This window comes from Arthroderma uncinatum (assembly GCF_011692745.1).
Source record: "Arthroderma uncinatum strain CBS 119779 chromosome Unknown scaffold2, whole genome shotgun sequence".
Classification (NCBI taxonomy): Eukaryota; Fungi; Ascomycota; class Eurotiomycetes; order Onygenales; family Arthrodermataceae; genus Arthroderma; species Arthroderma uncinatum.
The window spans coordinates 150,636-170,334 of NW_022983864.1; the positions used below are offsets into that span (position 1 = coordinate 150,636).

Genomic DNA, 19,699 nt, shown 5'->3' on the forward strand with positions numbered 1-19,699 from the left:
GGGAAGAAGTCCGCATCGCGAGCCCAGCACCGATAGAAATCAGCATCACCCTTAGACGGCATAGGGAGAAATTTCTGAGAAATTTGAGGCCATAGCCTGTGTTTTTTAATGTATAGACATAGCCTATTTTTTTAATCCATAGACATAGCCTATCTTTTTTAATCCATGGAAATCAGTTCAGCCATATAGACCACTGTGACCCTATCCCATACTGCTGGAGACCTTGGTTCTTCCATGTAGCGAGATGAAGTTGATATCTATGAAGTTGTGATGTCATGAGCTGTGGGGGGACTTCCGCCTGCCAAGAAGCTTCAACTGCAAGCTGCGACCTGTATATCTTCACATCCCAAACGGCGCAAGCTCTTCTCCATTATCCTGTCTATATCTGCCATCTAACTAGCTATTGATAAAGCTGCGTTGGCATCCTGTTTACTATCTAATATACGCTTCTTCGGCTACCGTTAACGGTGTCAACACTGTCCTGACCATCGTCTCTGTCTATACTATCGCAGCTGCCTGCAGCCCACGGAGCGCCTGCCCACCACGCGGCGTTGATATAATTATAATTCCAGCCTCTTCAGGATGTGGAACGATGAGGATAATAACCCGTACGGAGCGCTGGACCGTAACGAAGCTCCTCTCGGCGGATCCTTTCACCCTGCCGCAATGGCGCCTCGTAAGTCAAAGTACCTTTTGCCTAATCATCCATCTAAACAACGACTGACGGACTGCCTTTTTTTCTCTTGTAGCAGCATATGAAGAACGCCCCGTCTCTCCAGCTTCATCAAGGTCGTCTACTCGCGACCCACCGGATTTTGTAACGCGGACAGACACGCCCGATCTCGATGATGAGCCAGATCACGACGATGTGGGCGAGTTCTCCGATCGTCAGCATGGCCAACCCTATCAGCGCAAAAAGGGGATATATGATAGCAGGATAGAGCAGATTCTATACGAGAACCCGGAATTACCAATTATTATTACGCATGCCGGAAAGAACAGCGAGACTGGTGGGAGTTTTATCGTCTACACTATTAGGACGGGCGTATGCATTGCTTCCTTCTGGTTGAAATACTCCCAAGTACGAGTCCGATATCTAACGTACGGCTCTAGGATCTCGAGGTTAGGCGTCGATATTCCGAATTTAGTTCTCTCCGCGCAACTCTGGTCAACCTTCATCCTACACTTATAATACCGCCCATCCCGGAGAAGCATACTATGGCGGACTATGCGGCCAAACCCACAAAGGCAAAGGAAGACACCTCCATTATTGAATTACGGAAACGTATGCTCGCCGTGTTTTTAAACCGATGCCGGAGGATGGATGACATCCGCGAAGATGGGGTCTGGTGGAGGTTTCTAGACCCCAATGCAAGCTGGGTTGGTTTCCACTATGCCTTCCCTATACCCATAACTAGTACAAAGCCGTATTATATTGACTATTTTAAATCAGGGCGAGGTTCTAAATTCTCACCCGGCTGCTTCGGTGCCCAAAAACAACCTCAAAGCTCCCCCTCTTGACCCAGCTAACCCGACACCTGCCCATAACTGGCTCCCCGTCCCTTCTTCTTCTGCAAAGTTGAAACCTACAATATCAGACGTGGCCACAATTCCTTCATTCGTGAACCGGTTCCCACCATCCTCCTCACGAAATCTTAGTGAACATGAACTGGACCCTTACTTTGTCAATTTTGAATCATCTACCCGAGAACTAGAGCTTCTTCTCCAAGGGAGCGTTGAGAAAGTAAACAGACGAACATTGACACATCTGTCTTCGCTATCTGCTGATCTCATGGAACTTGGAGCGCGATACAACGGGTTTGCCCTTTCGGAGCAGTCACCGACTGTTGCAGCGGCAATCGAGAGAGTTGGCCAGGCGGCGGATAACTCGTACATCGAAACAGAAGAGCTTTCCTCTAGCCTGGGAGCCACATTTTCAGAGCCGATGCGGGAAAGTGCCCAGTTCGCGGGTGTTGTCAGGGGCGTTCTTCGCTACCGGGTCCTAAAACGGATCCAAGAGGAAATGACAAGGGACGAACTAAACAAGAAGAGTGCTTTGTTAGAATCCCTAGAACGAAGCGAAATAGAAGCTCAGCGCATAGAGGAGTATCTAAACAAAGGGAGCACATCGCCATCCACAAGACCAAGACGCTCCTTGTCTGAGACTTCTTCAACGAGCAACCCAGAGCCAGGCTCAGAGCCTACCCAGGCTACCACGGAGGATACAGCGTCTATCGACTCAGACTTTCCTCCAACCCATGGCGAGGCCACGAGCCGACCATCCGCTTCTCAAGGGCTTCCTCATCGCCCTATGGATCCGACCCCTAGTGGCCACCGTAAATCTTCGAGTGGTAATTTTGTTACCAACAAGATATTTGGCCGGATTAGCCATGCCGTCCATGGGTTTGTGGATGTAGACCCGGAAAGGACACGCCGGGATCAAATCGGCAAGACAAAAGAGAGTCTACTACAGGTAAGTTCCAACCGAATATTGCCAGCGCTGCAGTTCTACGTTTTACTAACCATGCCCGTTCGCTCATTACAGCTGGAGCAAGCTCTAAAAGTGTCCGAGCAAGATGTGAAGGACGCAAGTAGCGGAGTCCTCCGAGATCTCAAGAGGTTTCAGAGGGAGAAAGAAGAGGATCTCCGCAGCTATATGGTATGTTTGCACCTGGCTATTGTTATTCAACTTTCCCCTCACATTGCTAATACCGATATCCCTTAATTTAGGTCGCGTACGCACGATGCCATCTGGACTGGGCCCGGAAGAGTCTAGAAACATGGACCGAAGCGCGAGATGAAGTCGATAAAATATCTATCCGATAGGCCGTAATGACGAATTATGCCAGTCATTCCCTTTAGATATCTCCCCAGCGACGGTTCACCCCGTTATATGTATCATGAGAGAGACAAGCCGGGTCGGAGAGTAGTATATCTACATCTCCCAAGGTTAACGATAGCACATCTTACTTACCATTGGTTACGTAGTATAAATATGCCACAGTTACTACTTTACTCTTAGATTATCTTTCAATGCTTGTTTAAAGGTGTCAAGCATCCCTAGCCGAAGCAGAATATTACACACAGCAGTTATTCCGTCTATGTGCCACAGCCTGAGCAAAACTTCCCTTGCAGCTTGAGATAACGGGCGACCAACTGTAGGCCGTCACACCTTTACCATGCTACATAGATCTTGAAGTGAGCCCTGATGAAGAACCGGCCAGTGTAGCCATGTTCCCTACTCCGTACATGCTCTTTCATTGATATCTGCATGAAAGGTGGAACATTCGCAGGCGTTGGTCACCTTCGAGTTGAACAAGTAACCCCCTGAACGGCCGGTCGTCTTCTCAGGTAGACAGCCAGCAGACGCGGTAACCACCTGCTTCTCCTTCTTAAGAACTTCTCTTCTCCATCTCTTCATCTCCATCATAAAAGAGGACTTACATGATGCAACGAGGTTCAGCCTATACACATCACGTGATCAGGACTTTAGCTGGGAGGGCGAAAAAAAGGTGAGACTGCGAAGGCGTTGAAAGCGAAGCCTCTCGAGGGTCAACAGAGACATAAACACAGCGAGAGGACGCCAGCAAGGGTTCTGCTTGTGTTTGTCGCGCTGTCCACGTCCTCCTGTGGCGAGCTTCCTCTTTCTTTCCCCTTCATCCACCAGCCTGTCCATGCAGGTTTTTTTCTCTTGAGGGAACCCGCCCTGTCCTTTAACTACTTGCATCGCGACAAACCCCAGGCTTCGCCACCAGTACCGGCCTGGATAGAGATATACAGAGCCTCTGGCCTACAGCAAAGGGACCACTTTAAAGATTGTAAGGGGCCTTCTGTTCTTGCATGCTATCCCCCTTATGGCCCTTTGGGAGGAGGGAACTAAGTTACCCTGCTAATACCTTCTTTTTCTCACCGTTCACAGTCTTCTACCCTCCCTCACTCACTCTCATTCGGAGACAAAACTCCATTTCACTCTGATGTGAAATATCTTCTCTTATAACCTACCCTTTGTATTCACCCAGAGCTGCCACTATATAGTGGGCAGCTCACTTTCACAACGCCTTCTTCAAAGCGACGTAAGGTTGCCGCAGAGCTGCGCAAAGCTGGAGGCAACAAGGGTTTATATTTCTTGAAAACTTCGCCTTCCAGAAAACCCAAGATAGGAAGACGGTACGGTCAATCCTCACTGCCTGCTTTGCCGCAACCTGCATATTTCGCATCTCCCTCCTCGCCCTCCCCTCCAGGACTCTCGCCGTCTCGATCCCTGCAAGCAGATTCGCAAGGGAGCGCAAACGACCAGTCATCAACGGAAGACTGGAGATCGACCACCGCAACGAGCTCTCCGACCATTACGGACGGCGAGTCAACCCAAGACACCACCTGTTGGCAGATGTCGTCGTCTAACGGCCGTGCGGCCGGGCAGTCCGCCGCTGATGAACCCCAGAGGGAAGATGTGTCCATGGTAGACTATGGGTCGCAAGATGACTCTCGCATCTCTACGCCAGCCACCAAGAGACCGGCTGCGGATATGGGAAGCGATGAACACGATACTGCAATGCAGACACAGTCGTTCACATCCTCGGAAGACACGCCAAACACTACGGCAAACAAGAAGCAGAGCGAACGTCAAAACCGCCATCAGCGTGGTTCATCTGTGGATATGGTTGGAAAGGAAACCGAGGCTGGATCAGCAAAGGGAAGCTCGAAAAATTCTTCTGAAGCCGGCGGTTCGGCTTCCGATAATCTCTATCCTTCACCGTCAACCATGTCGACCTATACCGCTTCCAATAGTGATCAAGCCCATTCTTCGCATTCTTCACATGATAACCCGTCCATCGATGAGCAGGTGGCTGCAGTGATGCAGCGGATGCAGCAGAACCCCACAGATAAACAAAAGGGCTATGTCATCTCGGCCACTTGGCTTAACCGAGTTCTCTCGCGCAGCACAACCATCCCACGACTTGATAAAGTTGATAAATCGGCCTCGGAAGGTGAAATCGGGCCTGTCGATAACTCGGACCTTGTTCTTGTTACTGACCCGGACACCATTTTCAACGACGAAGCTGGCAAACCTTTCGTTCCCATGCGTCCGGGGCTTCAGATGGGCGAAGACTACGAAATATTGCCAGAAGAAGCTTGGAATTTAGTGATGGAGTGGTATGGATTGTCAAAGGACTCACCTGCTATCGTTCGATATGCGCATAATACAAACACGGAGGGGGATATGGAGCATATTCAATACGAGCTCAATCCTCCGATATTCTCTATCTTAAAGTTGTCTCCCAATGTCACCCTCGCAGACAAATCACGTCCCCCTGTGAGGTTTCTCGCCAGTCGACATACTCCGTTCCAGCAGTGGCTAAAAACAGCGAAGAACCTTGCATCAATCGACATGTCGACAAAGACTCGCGTGTGGAGGATCCTAGAGGGACTTGGTAGCTCTACCAATGTAACTCCGGACGCGTCAAGAAGTGCGTCCCCAGCACCCGGAACCACTGTAACCGCAAAGATTCCGACATCCATGTCGCTGAGTATTGATAGCTTTGTGGCTCTCGCCGAAGGCTCCCAGCGAGAGCTAGTTGATGTCAAAGACCAAACGTCAAATCCAAAGAACAATGGCAAGACTTCAATTCATGTCATTGGGCTAGGAAGTGACAATGTCATTGTTCTGGAGGAACAAGTCGGCGGACCTGCTGGCGGAGAATGGCTGTCTGAAACCTCAAAGTCAAACGTCAATTTGACAGTCGGTGCCGGTAAGGCAAGCGTCCAAAATCGGTTAAAGGCCAAGAGCGGCACAGGCAGTGGAAGAACATCACCTGCTCCCTCTATCGTTACCCGAGGACGACGACGTAAGGATGGCAAAGCCCGCGGAGTCACTGGTCTTAGCAACCTGGGTAATACTTGTTATATGAACTCGGCATTGCAATGCGTGCGCAGCGTTGAGGAACTATCACATTACTTCTTGCGTAAGTCGATTCTGGCTCACTTGAGTACGATACATACTAACCGTGCAATATTTAGTGGGCGAATATAAGAAGGATCTAAACCCGAACAACCCCTTATCCCATAATGGAGATGTCGCCAAAGCGTATGCTAATCTCCTGCACCAAATATTCGACGTACAAGGCTCCGCATCTTTCGCACCTCGAGCATTCAAAGTTACTATCGGCAGATACGGCCCATCGTTTTCTGGTTATGGCCAACAGGATTCACAAGAGTTCCTCCTTTTCCTCCTAGATGGGCTGCAAGAGGATTTAAACAGGATCCAAAAGAAGCCATACATCGAAAAGCCGGATTCCACCGATGAAATGGTTCATGACAAAGCAGCTCTACAGGGATTTGCTGACAGATGTTGGGAGATCTACAAAGCCAGAAATGACAGTGTGATTACGGACTTATTTTCAGGAATGTACAAGTCCACTGTGGTTTGCCCAACCTGTGACAAAGTCAGCATTATTTTTGATCCATTCAACAATTTGACACTCCAGATACCGATCGAGAATACATGGAGCCACAAGATCATGTTCTTCCCTCTACACAAAGCGCCTGTGTATGTGGATGTGGATATCGACAAGAACTCAAGCATCAAAGCTGTGAAAGAATACGTTGGTAGAAAGATGGATGTGGATCCAGCGCGCCTTGTGATGGCGGAAATATACAAGCACAAATTCTACAAGCAATTCGACCATTCTCAGAGTATTGCCGACAACCAGATCAGCGATTCTGACGCCATTGCCATGTACGAGCTAGACAGCGTCCCCACCAGTTACAACCCTGATAAACCACAGCGATTCCGATTCACGTCAGAAGAGCCGACCGGCTTTGACTCAGTTAAAGGTGATCGAATGTTGGTCCCAATCTATAACCGCAGCAGAAACCGACGCGGCTCTTACAACCACAGCCAACGATCATTATTTGGAGTACCGCTATATGTAGTTATCACGCGTGATGAAGCATATGATTATGACACGGTACTACGTAAAATTCTATCAGGAGTCGCAAATCTCACTACTCGTGATATTCTCCGAGAGGATGATGGGTTTGGTGTAATGAGGACCAACTCCGCAGAAGATTCAGATACCGTCGTCACTAATGAGGAAGATACCCAGCCGTTTGATCACCCAATCAAGGCCGACTCTGTTGAGGGAGAAGATGGGCTCGTTGATGTATCCATGCGTGATGCCGACAACATCTCTTCCCAAGCGGGAGTGGACGCAAACTGCAAGGGTACGGATAACCTCCCTCCCGTTCTCCAACCTGGTAGCTTTATTCCACCAATGCTTCGAAACCTATTTGACGTTAGGTACATTGGGACAAGTGATACCGAGCCTACTGGATTCTCTACAATCAACGAATCTCGCGATTACCCCTTGATGCGGTCCCGCGTCCCTGAAAATATAGGTAGACGAGCCGCGGAGCAACGAAAAGTCGACTTCAGGCGGCCATCAAGCAACGAAAGTGCAGTTAGCAGTGAAGATGAATTGAGTGGCCCAGCGCAGCCAATGAACGTGATGCGAGCACGGGCAGATGATGACATGTCCAACAATTCCAGCTCTGCCGAGACCAAAGACGACAGCGCCTCTGAAACTGACTCCGACCGCATGGCGGATGCAACGAGCCTATTACGAACGGGCAAGGCGCAGAAACGTAAGCAGGCAAGCTCACAGCGTAATCTTCCCTTCATCAAACCTGGCGACGCAATCGTGTTAGACTGGGGCGAAGAGGCATATGATGCCATCTTCGGCGAGGAATGGAGTGATGATGATGAGGATACTCTGCGAGGCAAGCCGACCTGGAAGCACGTTCCAAATCTAGCCGACCCAGAAATCACGTCCAAGCGCCAGCTTCGATCAAAGAAGAAGAAAAGAGGCATTACCCTGGACGAGTGCCTAGACGAATTTGGCCGCGAGGAAATTCTATCTGAGAACGATGCATGGTATTGCCCCCGTTGCAAAGAACATCGACGTGCCAGTAAGAAGTTCGAACTCTGGAAATCGCCTGATATCCTGGTAATGCATCTGAAACGCTTCAGCGCCAACCGAATCTTTAGGGATAAGATTGACGCGGTTGTCGACTTTCCACTTGAGTTAGATATGACTGGCAGAATTCAGATGCCGGAAGAAGGCGAAAGCATGATCTATGATCTTATTGCTGTGGACAACCACTATGGTGGTCTAGGCGGTGGACACTATACTGCCTATGCCAGAAACTTTGTCGACGGCATCTGGTATGAATTTAATGGTGAGTAAAGTGAATTCCATGACTGATATGGACAAAATGCTGATGATATCCGATCCAGACTCTCACGTGACCATGAAGCGCGATCCTACCAGCGTAGTGACCAGCGCAGCATATCTACTGTTCTACCGCCGACGGTCGACTCGCCCTTTAGGCGGCGATTTTTTAGCCAAGTTGACCGAGATGGCGCACGACCGAAACAGCGACTCTGAATCGGCAACGGAATCTCGCTCTGGGTCACCCCCAGCTTCGGGCTCGGGTTCGGGGGAAGGCAAGCGTCTCGGTGGGCTCTCCCGCAATGGGTCGTCGAGCGCTTTACGAGGAGCCGCAGCAACTCGCCAGTCGGGAGATGGTGGTTTGCCAACAGGAATCCAAGCGAAGAGTGATGATGAGCCGCCGGAGTACTCTCACCTCCCCGTCAGCGGCGAGCGGAGCATTCGCCTCTCTCATCTAGAAGGTATGGATGAGGAGGAAGAAGAAGAAGAAGAAGACGATGAAGGGTTTGACGGGACGTTCCAGGCCGGCAGTGCCATCTTCGCACAACAACCTAGCTGGTCCTACGACCGACTTGCCAACCGCGAGGAAGATGAGATGTGCAGCACCTTTGCCGCTCCTCCCGGCTCTTATTACGGAGGAGACGATAATGACGACGCGGCCAGCACCCAGGCAGAACGAGGGGAGGGCGACCTCAGCGAGTTCGACAGAGCGTTCGACATGGACGCGGCCGACGACACGGGAATGGTATTTACCAGCATTCTTGATGACAATGATAATGAGAACCACGGGGTTATTGAGAATATCCGACCTGACCTCGACAATGATTTTGATGATAGCCCAGCCGTGATAGAGGTGCGAGTTGGCGATGAGGAGTTACATTAGACAACACACCAATTGACACAGGCAACAACGATATAGCCACCAGAAGCTGTGTGTTTTGTAAAGGACAACAAAAGTTTCATCTCCAGCATCCATAATCAGGCGTGGCGTTTGTTGTGTTAGTTTTTTCTTTTCTTGTTAGATTATGTTCCTTTCGCTTGTTATCTATTCCTTCAGTCGAGTAGGCAGAAGAGGTAGACAGATTATACTTGTTTTGTGTCTTGTCTGTCTTTTATACTCCTGTTAATACATTTGCAGTCTGGCTAGTTGGGTTATTACATGTTTCTGTCTATTATTAGGCCGCAGAACACAGTTCAGGAGCTGAAAAGTTAGCCACAATAAATACATACTGTGCGAGAGCAGTGTCCTTATAACTAGTTCCTAATTCATTATTGATTTACCTAGATAGTGGCTTAAATGCCCACTATTAGAGTCTACTCTGTAGTACAGTACGGAGTATAGCTGCAACAGATAGTCAAACGCCAGGACGCACAAATAATTTACAGAGCAAGCCGAGACTACACTTAGAAGAGTATGCGTGGAAATGAATGGCCAAACACCGAGGTACTGGCAGTAAAGAGCGTTGGTCCAGCACCAATCATTTGAATGTGGAGGACACTACCCCAGACTATATATCTCCGCTCAGGGGTAAACATTTCATCTCCGTTGGCGACTCCGGAGTACCAACATACGAGTACCTACTCCGTCCTATTAATAGAGTTGGAAGAAAAGGAAGGCTTTTTAATTTAATCTCACTTTCGCCTCGTGCGGTGTGACTGATCAAAATCCTTTGTGCCACGGCCGAACATCTGGCTGGCTGGCTGGCTGGCTGACTATTGAATCTAATCTCGACAAGGCTGAAGCTGAAACAGGAACCGACCCAGCCACATCAACTGTCTCACTGGCGGCCTCGGCTGCTTTGATATTCGGCCGTGGCTCTTGCAAAATACTTTGATGGTTCCAGGACTGCATCGTGATTCTGCATTAAATCTGCGTGTAAGAGGCTGATTGGCGTAGAAGACGCAGGAGAATGGATCCAGAAGATGACGATGCAAAACACAGGAGATAGTATGAAAGACAAGCCAGCTAATCGTACATGATGATACCCAACACCAAGCCCAACCAGCCAACGCCAGCAATGCCGCGAGTGATGCCTTGTGCTGCACCGTAAACGCTCTACGTCTCCGTCTCCGTCACCGTCGCTGCTATCGTGGACGTGGCGGTCGACATCCGCCCACCGACAAAGGTCAAATAGGGCACCAGGCCGGAGAGCTTCTCCTTGGGCTCTCCCGTCGAGCTCGTACCACTGGTTGCTGCACTGGTGCTGGTGGATGTCCGGCTTCCGCTCTCCGTGCCCGTCGACGCTGGCGGCAGGACGCTGACGCTGAGACTGACACTGACCGTTGCAGTGTTAGAGGAAGATGATGCTGATGGCGACGGCGCCAGTCGAGAAGGCGGGTTGAATGCTCCGGCTGAGATGCAGATGCAGAGAGACAGTATAGAGATGAGAGCGACTGCGAGGACGGCGAAGGCGAGCCGGAAGAACCCACATCTACACCTCCTGCCAGTCCCTACCCCTTTGTCTGGTTCTTTGGCAATTTCATTCTCATGTTCATGCTGATGCTGATGCTCGTGTTGGTGCTGGTCATTGTCATTGTCATCGTCACGGTGGCTCCTGGGAGTGCCCGTCCCCATGCGAGTGCCGGTCGTCGAGGGCCCAAGGCGATGAAGCATGCCGGAGATGGAGGTGACCGAGGAGCGAGGCAGGGTGTGTGCTCGCATGGCCGGATGGACGAGCCCGTCTATCGTGTGGGTGCTTGCGTTCATCGCCATGTTCATGTTCATGTTCATGCCCATACCCATGGCATCGATGTCCTTTTCGGCAGTCTGGCCATGGTAGGGGATGCTGTGCTGCCTCTGTGGATGGTCCTCTGGAAAGGTCTCGCGGGAGTAGATGGAGGACGCTGGCCGTGGACGTGGCTGCATCTGGATATAGGATGTGCTCTCTTGTTCCATGGCTGCTCTCTGGCATCAGGCGGAGAGCGAGGGTATATATGGCATGAGCAGTGAAGCTGCGCCCTCATTGTCATTCACGGAGCCTTTATCTCATTATATCACTCCATTATGTTCAGTATAGCCTCTTGTATCATCATCAGTATCAGCATCTCATTCTTATATCAGTATCAGCATCAGCATCAGTATCAGCATCTCTTGTCCAACATCTCATTCTTAGTATCAGCATCAGCATCTCTGTCCAACATCTCATTCTTAGTATCAGCATCAGCATCTCTGTCCAACATCTTATCCTTAGTATCAACATCAGCAGTATAGTATCAACATCTCCTGTATCAGCATCTACCTGCATATCCTGACACTCTTTCTACTGTACTACCCCTATCCCATATCCCTATGATATATCGTATCCCTATCGTATCCCATCATATCCTTGCAGCTCAGCCTCGGGCAGAGTTTTCATGTACCTCTACCTCGCGTGCCTGCCATCGTATGCGCCACCACAAGTACCTCTACCCCGGAGCAGACCGCTCTTCTCCCCCAGCGATCTGCCATAGTCCCGTTGGGGCGTCCGGGGTACTTTGGGGTACCTGGGGTACTTCCAAAAGCAAAGAAGGCCGAAAGGGGCAGCTCAGGGGGCCGGGGGCCGCGTAAAAACAGCACGGGGGAAGGGCCAGGCTGGGACCGTTGGGGGCGCGCCTTGGCGTCTGGGGAAGCAGGGCTGAGTCACGTCTGAGTAAGCGCGCTTCTACCGGCGAGGGGCAGTTCCCTCTTTGGGCGGGCGGTGAGTCGGCGGTGGTACTTTTGGCGGGGTATCTCTGGGTACTGCCAATACCGCCCCCGTCACACTTTTTCCGGTGGATCTTCTCTCGCCCAATAAAAAGCCGTATATTAAGCATTCAGCCCCACTGAACCGCCCAACAAAGCTAGCGCCCTCCGTGGTTACTTTTTTTTTTCATGACGAGAAAATTTCGCCCGTCTGACGTAAGCATGTTGTCATGAAAAAATTTTCATCCTTATCGCCTTTTAAACCCCCCTCGTCCTCCATCTCGACCTCAACTTCTTCTCTCGACATCCATCTTTCAACCACTTCTCATCTCTAAATATCCTCTCCTCCCCTCTCCTCTCCATCTGTATCTTCCATCTTCTACATTACAGTCCTATCCTCATCACCAAGTGACGAGGGAACTGCGCCGGCAGCCCGTACCGCTGCTCCTCACTCCTGTTCACCATTTCACCCTCTTCCAGCACAAAAATGCCTGCCGTCGCCGTTGTGGATTCGACACCAGCTCAGTCGGCTAAGGAGGCCGCCAAGTCAGTCGCTGTCCTCGACGAGCTGCTCAAGACCCTCTCCATCTCGAAGTCCGCAGACGAGGCCAAGGCCGCTGCCAACAGCATCGCCTCGCTCCTCAATGGGCCAACCGAAGAGCACACCGTGCCTGCAAAGTGAGTCTCCTGTTTCAAAGATATTCTAAGATATATATCTAATACTAACTGTAATAGGGCCGTCGAGACGCTGAAGAAGCAGCTCTCCAACAAGAAAGATGCCTCCGCCCGTGAGAAGGCGCTCGACGCCATCCTCGCCATCGCACAGCACTCCTCCGTCTCACCGGCCATGGAGCCCTACATCCTCGCCCTTCTAGCACCCACCCTCGCCGCCGTCAGCGATAAGATGAACTCCGTCAAGGAGCTTGCCCAGCAGGCTGCTCTCGCCATCGTCAAGTCCATCAACGCCAACGCCGTCAAGGCCGCCCTCCCAGCCATCGTCAGCTCCATCCTCACCGCCCAGAAGTGGGCTGAGAAGATGACCGGTCTCGCCTGTATCGAGGCCCTCGTCGAGTCCGCTCCCACCCAGCTCGCCACCCGCGTTCCAGACCTGATCCCAGTCGTCTCCGAGTCCATGTGGGACACTAAGCCAGAGGTCAAGAAGGCCGCCTACGCTACCATGGAGAAGGTCTGCGCCTTGATCTCCAACAAGGATATCGAGCGTTTCATCCCCGAGCTCATCAAGTGTATCGCCAAGCCAGAGAACGTCCCCGAGACCGTCCACTTGCTCGGTGCCACCACCTTCGTCACCGATGTCCACGAGCCTACCCTCGCCATCATGGTCCCCTTGCTCGATCGTGGTCTCGCTGAGCGTGAGACTGCCATCAAGCGTAAGTCTGCCGTCATCGTCGACAACATGTGCAAGCTTGTCGAGGACCCCCAGATCGTCGCTGCTTTCTTGCCAAAGCTCATGCCTGCTTTGGAGAAGAACTTCGACACCCTCGCTGACCCCGAGGCCCGTGAGAAGACCAAGCAAGGTCTCGATACCCTGATCCGTGTCGGTGCCGTCGTCGACGGAAAGATTCCCGAGGTTTCCAAGGCCGGTGACATCGAGACCGTCTCCGCCATCCTCAAGGATATTCTCACCCCCAAGTACAAGGCCCAGATCGCCTCTGCTGCCGCCACCATCGAATACATCTCTGCCATCGCTGGTCAGCTCATCGACGAGAAGGTCGGTGATGTCGCTGACTGGACCGAAAACGTCCTCGCCTACCTGACTGTCATTGTTGGCGAGGAGGAGGCCAAGGCCATGGCTGACACCCTCCGCAAGCGTGCCTCTCCAGTCGCCTCGGCCGAAGCTGAGGTCGAGCCCGATGAGGAGGAAGGTGAAGATCTCTGCAACTGTACCTTCAACTTGGCCTACGGTGCCAAGATCCTGCTCAACCAGACCCATCTCCGCCTCAAGCGTGGCCAGCGTTACGGTCTCCTCGGACCCAACGGTTCCGGTAAATCCACCCTCATGCGTGCCATCAACAACGAGCAGGTCGAGGGTTTTCCCAAGAAGGATGAAGTCAAAACCGTCTTCGTCGAGCACGACCTCGACGCCGCCGACACCGAACAGACCGTTATCGGCTGGACCGAGAAGAAGCTCCGTGAAGTTGGCATCACCACCGAGGTCAGCGCCATCGAGAACCAGCTCGTTGAGTTCGGTTTCGTCCGCGAACAGCTCGACGGACTCATCACCTCCCTCTCCGGTGGATGGAAGATGAAGCTTGCCCTTGCCCGTGCCGTCTTCGAGAAGCCTGACATTCTTTTGCTCGACGAGCCCACCAACCATCTCGACGTCAAGAACGTTGCCTGGCTCGAGGAATACCTCACCAACTCCCCCTGCACATCCATCATCGTCTCTCACGACTCCAAGTTCTTGAACAACGTCATCCAGCACGTCATCCTCTACGAGCGCTTCAAGCTTCGCCGCTACCGTGGTGACTTGACCGCCCTCGTCAAGCGTGTCCCATCTGCCCGCTCCTACTTCGAGCTCGGTGCCTCCGAGATGGAATTCAAGTTCCCAGAGCCAGGTTTCCTTGAGGGTGTCAAGACCAAGGCCAAGGCCATCGTCCGTGTCAGCAAGATGACCTTCCAGTACCCAGGAACCTCCAAGCCTCAAATCAGTGACATCACCTTCCAGTGCTCTCTCGGCTCCCGTATCGCCGTCATTGGACCCAACGGTGCCGGAAAGTCTACCTTGGTCAACGTCCTGACCGGTGAACTTATCCCAACCGCTGGTGACGTTTACCAGCACGAGAACATCCGTATTGCCTACATCAAGCAGCACGCTTTCGCTCATATTGATAACCATCTCGACAAGACCCCATCCGAGTACATCCAATGGCGTTTCGCCACTGGTGAGGATCGTGAGACCATGGACCGTGCCAACAAGATCGTCACCGACGAAGATGAGAAGGCCATGGACAAGATCTACCGCATCGAAGGCTCTCAGCGTCGTGTCATCGGCATCCACTCCCGACGCAAGTTCAAGAACTCTTATGAGTACGAGTGTTCGTTCGCCCTCGGTGAGAACGTCGGCATGAAGAACGAGAAGTGGACTCCCATGATGACCGCAGACAATGCCTGGATCCCACGTACCGAGATTCTCGCCTCCCACGCCAAGATGGTCGCCGAGGTCGATCAGAAGGAAGCCCTCGCTTCCGGTCAGTTCCGTCCTCTAGTCCGCAAGGAAATCGAAGCCCACTGCAGCTTCTTCGGTCTCGATGCTGAGCTCATCTCCCACTCCCGCATGCGCGGTCTCTCCGGTGGTCAGCGTGTCAAGGTCGTCCTTGCCGCTTGCTCGTGGCAACGCCCTCACTTGATCGTCCTTGACGAGCCAACCAACTACCTCGACCGTGACTCCCTCGGTGCCCTCTCCAAGGCCCTCAAGTCCTTCGAGGGTGGTGTCATCATCATTACCCACAGCAAGGAGTTCACTGAGAACCTCACCTCCGAAGTCTGGGCTGTCGTTGACGGAAAGATGACTCCTTCCGGCCACAACTGGGTTCAGGGACAAGGTGCCGGCCCCCGATTGAACGACAAGGGTGACGATGAGGAGGAGAAGTTCGATGCCATGGGCAACAAGATCGCCTCCACCAAGAAGGCCAAGAAGCTTACCTCTTCCGAGCTCCGAAAGAAGAAGAAGGACCGTATGGCTCGCCGCAAGAGAGGTGAGGAGGTCTTCACCGACGAGGATGAGTAAATTATCTCTCCACCTCTACTCTTCTACTCAACATCAACTTCGACTTAACTTAGACGTCGACGGTTGAAGCCTACTTCTGCTTCTTTGCATAATAGAATGGTTTGGAGACGGAAACAAAAAAAGGAGCGATAGAAAAAGTCATGATTCCCCTTTCTTTTCCTATGTTGTTTAATTCCCTCATGTTGCATCATTGACGCTCAAGCTTAGTTACGCTTTCATGTTCTTACTTTTTTCCTGTTTCTTATTTCCTATGTCCATGTCCACCATCAATCAGGATCCGATTCTTCGATACGATTTCTTGTTTTCTTTACACGGCGTCAGTTGGATGGATGCGGATGGCACTTGATGTTTTCTCTTTTTTTTCTTTCTTACCATTGAACGAAATCACCTTAATATTTCCCCTTTCACCCTTTTCATGCCCATTCTTGTTAATTTTCTTCTAGAAACCCAAAACAAAGAATTTTCAATATTTCATTACTCTCTTCTTTCATTTACCTTCTCTCTTCCATACTTTCCTTGGTTGAGTCGGTGCTCGGTGGATAAACTTCATCCGTTCATTAGATCGTTAGCTAGACTTATAGAGCTAGAGTGATAGAGCTAGAGGGTAGAGAGAAGAATCAAAATGGAGCCGTCTTTTTTCGTCAACTTGAAGATTTTTGCAATGCCTTCGTATGATGTAACACATCTGCACAAGTCCATCAGCCTTAGATCCTGCGGGTGGCTGTATACATTAGTAGATGTATATATTTACAAACATTCCAATCATATAGACTGCGATATCCCGTCTCCCCGCGCCCGCCAGCGTCTTCCCCTTATCGCGATGGTGGGATGTCGAAAGTTGCCTATTTTGGCGGGGCTCGGAGGAAAACCCTAAAAGGTTAAATTTTTCTCCCCTCGAAAATTGATGTCAAGGTATAAAATTAAATATAAAAAAAAGCAGCCACCAGTCTCAGTCTGTGTTTTGATCTAGAGCAGATCATGGCGACTTCAGGAGACTCAGCCTCTGTGCCAGTGCCAGTGCCAGAGACATATGATACCCTCTTCACAGCCACTGCTGACGGACAGCGGAGCTACGACTCCCTCCGTCCAACCGAAGCCGAATGCACAGCTCTGCTCACCCACCCGTTCGCGCAGACCGTGCTTGGACACGATATAACGACGGAAGGGGAATCGATCATATCGAGTGTGACCAGAGGCGAGAAATCGTTCACCTCATTAATATCTCACAATATATCATCCATCCTCGCGGCATCAACGGACTTGTCACGCGATCGGTCCAGGTTGATACATCTGGGTCATGCGGCGCTGTGTGCTTTTCTACAGGCCAACGTCACTGGACCGCCATTATCATTTCGAGCTCATGAAGTGGTTATACCGTCGACGCTGCGAGAGAGTCCCCAAACACTACGGAAGGTGCGGGATGAGGTAATAAGGGAGTTATCCGTCAATGGCGAGGCGGTGTATAAGCTTACGCCTAACGTGGAGCTGTTTGCTGCTGCGAAGGCGATATTCACGAATGATAGGGTAGTGGGCGACAGCAATGGGGAGGGCGCGCTGGTTGGACTAACGGGGAGGATGAGGGTGAATTTCCTGCACCAGAAAATGTTGAACGAGAGTGCCGATTCGCTTCAGGGCAGTATATACGATGACGTGGACGCCATTGGTGCTATTGTTCTATCTGATACACCCGGCCAGGAGAGCAATCATGATCAGCTGAAGGAGAGACGGGCTGAGAAGGTACGGTTCATGCTTGAGCGTGCCGTGATACATACGCACCATGGTTTCGATAGCAAGGCCAGAGCAGATCTCTTGAAAGCAGCTAGCACGAACGGATTTGAATTTGCGTTGACGGGCAAGCTGGGGAGGAGGACGAAGTTCCAGGACAGAGACATCAGCCAGCTAGTTGTCCTGGCAAAGAGTGCTAGTGATGGCGATGAGAAAGACAATGTCCCCGACAGCAAGGTGGACGTGGAGCCAAAGAATCTAGATCTCAATGATGATACTCTTCTTGAGTCGATTGCGTTTAAAAAGGATGAAGGCGAAGATGGGTTTAAGCAGGTGTCTGTCCAGGATCAGTCGTCCCTGCCTGCCAGTCTGGCGAAGCTCGATGCTGCAAACCAACCACGCCTGAACCCACTGGATTCCATTATGCTGCTCTCTCTTGCATCCGCCATTACAAATACGTCGCCAGAGGATGGATTAACTCGCGAAGAGACCATCCCCTACGCCATTCGTGTTCTCGAAGGCGGCAGTTCCAACTGGCAGGTCTACTCGCAGGCCCTCCTCGTTCGTAGCAGGATTGAAGGATACCGCTCGCGAACAGTTGAGCGTTCCGTCCTACAGCTACAAGCTCTCGTCGACCAGGTTATTGCAGATACAGCAAGTGATACCCCTACCACCGCGTCAGAAGCAGACACCGCAGCCGTAGAGCAGCCGACTACATTCCTCCCTCGACCTGAAGCTTCCGAATCAGCGCCCGCTGCGGAGCGACTCGAGTACCTCTGGCTTCTCAACTTCTCTACAAGATGGCATCTCGAGTCTGAGCTCGCGCAGCGGTGGGTTAGCCTGGGTGCTCTGCGTACTGCGCTGGATATCTATGAGAGACTACAGATGTGGGCGGAGGCAGCCCTATGTTATGCGGCGACCGATCGAGAAGAGACAGCAAAAATGATCGTCAGGAAGCAGCTTTATGAACGCACCAAACCGGCTACAAGTGCTGATGAAGATCATAACGATACGTTTGAAGGTCCTGAGCTCTCCCCGCTACCGTCAGACGCACCACGGCTGTTCTGTATACTAGGAGATATCGACCATGACGCAGCAATGTACGAGCGTGCCTGGGTAGTATCTAATAAGAGATACGCACGAGCGCAACGATCTCTTGCCAGGCTGTATATGCAAGAGAAGCCACCGAACTTCATAAAGGCAGAACAAGCATACAAGCTTAGTCTAACGGTGACTCGCCTCAATCACGCTACGTGGTTTGCGCTGGGCTGCATCCAGATTGAATTAGAGAAGTGGGAAGAGGCCATTGACTCGTTCACGCGAACCGTTCAGCTAGAGGAAACAGATGCTGAAGCTTGGAGTAACCTTGCAGTAGCGCTGTTGAATGCTCCTCCCAGGAGTACCCCGGTCATCAACGATATACCACGAGCCAAGGCACTTGATGATGAAGAAGAGGAAGAAAAAAAAAATGAAAACGCAAACGTTGACGGGGACAAGGTTGACGTCTACAAGCAGAAACGAGACGCTCTAGCTGCTCTTCACCGTGCAGCGCGATTTAAACACACTAGCCACCGTATCTGGGATAATATCCTTACAGTGAGCTCATCGATCCCGCCTCCTAGCACTCCTTTCCGTGACGTCCTCCTCGCACAAACACGAATAATAGAACTTCGTGGAGACAAAGATGGCGAGAAGTGCATCGACATCTCAATTCTGACTGCCCTGGTAAGAACGCTCACCACACCTCGTGAGGGCAGTAGCATCTCCGTCAAATTTGATCCATCTGTCATTCGAACTGGTTCATTACATGGTCGACTACTCAGACTGTTCGACGACCACATAATACCTCTAATAACACACTCTCCAGAACTTTGGTTGCTTGTCGCCGAGATAGAGAAATGGCGAGGACGCCCTTCCAAGGCCCTTGCTGCGCATGAAAAGGCATGGCGTGCAGCAATCTCATCATGTTCACAGGGGGCATATCAAATGGGTGAAGAATCTAAATGGAACGAAATTGTTACTGCTACCGAAACGCTCGTCAGGAAAGGATACGCTGTTTACGGCGGGATGGACAAGGAGATTGAAGATTCCTCAGAACAAGGCGAAGAGGGTGGAGAGCTGGTCGCTAAAGACTGGAGGTTCAAATCCAGAAGTGCCGTTAGGGGGATACTTGGTAAGGGCAAGCAATTTTGGGATGGCAATGAGGGATGGGTACGATTGGATGACCTATTGAGGGAAGTCAGCGGCTCATGAACGCCTGGTGAATTGGGTACTATATTTTATCGTTTTCAATATTATTGACTGTCTATATAGATCCAAAGACACAGAAAAGCA

At 51.2% G+C, this 19,699-nt stretch overlaps 5 protein-coding genes across 5 annotated transcripts; 4 read left to right on the forward strand and 1 right to left on the reverse strand.

Moving 5' to 3' along the window:
* Positions 1-582: 582 nt before the first annotated feature.
* On the forward strand, positions 583-2,826 carry GIQ15_01989 (sorting nexin-41; the record flags this gene model as incomplete). Its single annotated transcript, XM_033549406.1, has 6 exons — positions 583-676; positions 750-1,045; positions 1,114-1,380; positions 1,454-2,473; positions 2,546-2,659; positions 2,731-2,826. 6 exons carry the CDS (start codon positions 583-585, stop codon positions 2,824-2,826), a joined length of 1,887 nt encoding a protein of 628 aa, XP_033406567.1.
* Positions 2,827-4,387: 1,561 nt separating this feature from the next.
* GIQ15_01990 (ubiquitin carboxyl-terminal hydrolase 12) lies at positions 4,388-9,114 on the forward strand (the record flags this gene model as incomplete). Its single annotated transcript, XM_033549407.1, has 3 exons — positions 4,388-5,963; positions 6,019-8,238; positions 8,297-9,114. 3 exons carry the CDS (start codon positions 4,388-4,390, stop codon positions 9,112-9,114), a joined length of 4,614 nt encoding a protein of 1,537 aa, XP_033406568.1.
* Positions 9,115-10,287: 1,173 nt separating this feature from the next.
* On the reverse strand, positions 10,288-11,127 carry GIQ15_01991 (uncharacterized protein; the record flags this gene model as incomplete). Its single annotated transcript, XM_033549408.1, has 1 exon — positions 10,288-11,127. The coding sequence occupies one exon, from the start codon at positions 11,125-11,127 to the stop codon at positions 10,288-10,290; it is 840 nt and encodes a 279-aa protein (XP_033406569.1).
* A 1,252-nt stretch (positions 11,128-12,379) lies between these two features.
* On the forward strand, positions 12,380-15,640 carry GIQ15_01992 (elongation factor 3; the record flags this gene model as incomplete). Its single annotated transcript, XM_033549409.1, has 2 exons — positions 12,380-12,570; positions 12,628-15,640. 2 exons carry the CDS (start codon positions 12,380-12,382, stop codon positions 15,638-15,640), a joined length of 3,204 nt encoding a protein of 1,067 aa, XP_033406570.1.
* A 978-nt stretch (positions 15,641-16,618) lies between these two features.
* Positions 16,619-19,618, forward strand: GIQ15_01993 (TPR domain-containing protein; the record flags this gene model as incomplete). The annotated part of the gene is made up of 1 exon (XM_033549410.1): positions 16,619-19,618. The coding sequence occupies one exon, from the start codon at positions 16,619-16,621 to the stop codon at positions 19,616-19,618; it is 3,000 nt and encodes a 999-aa protein (XP_033406571.1).
* Between the last annotated feature and the right edge of the window lie 81 nt (positions 19,619-19,699).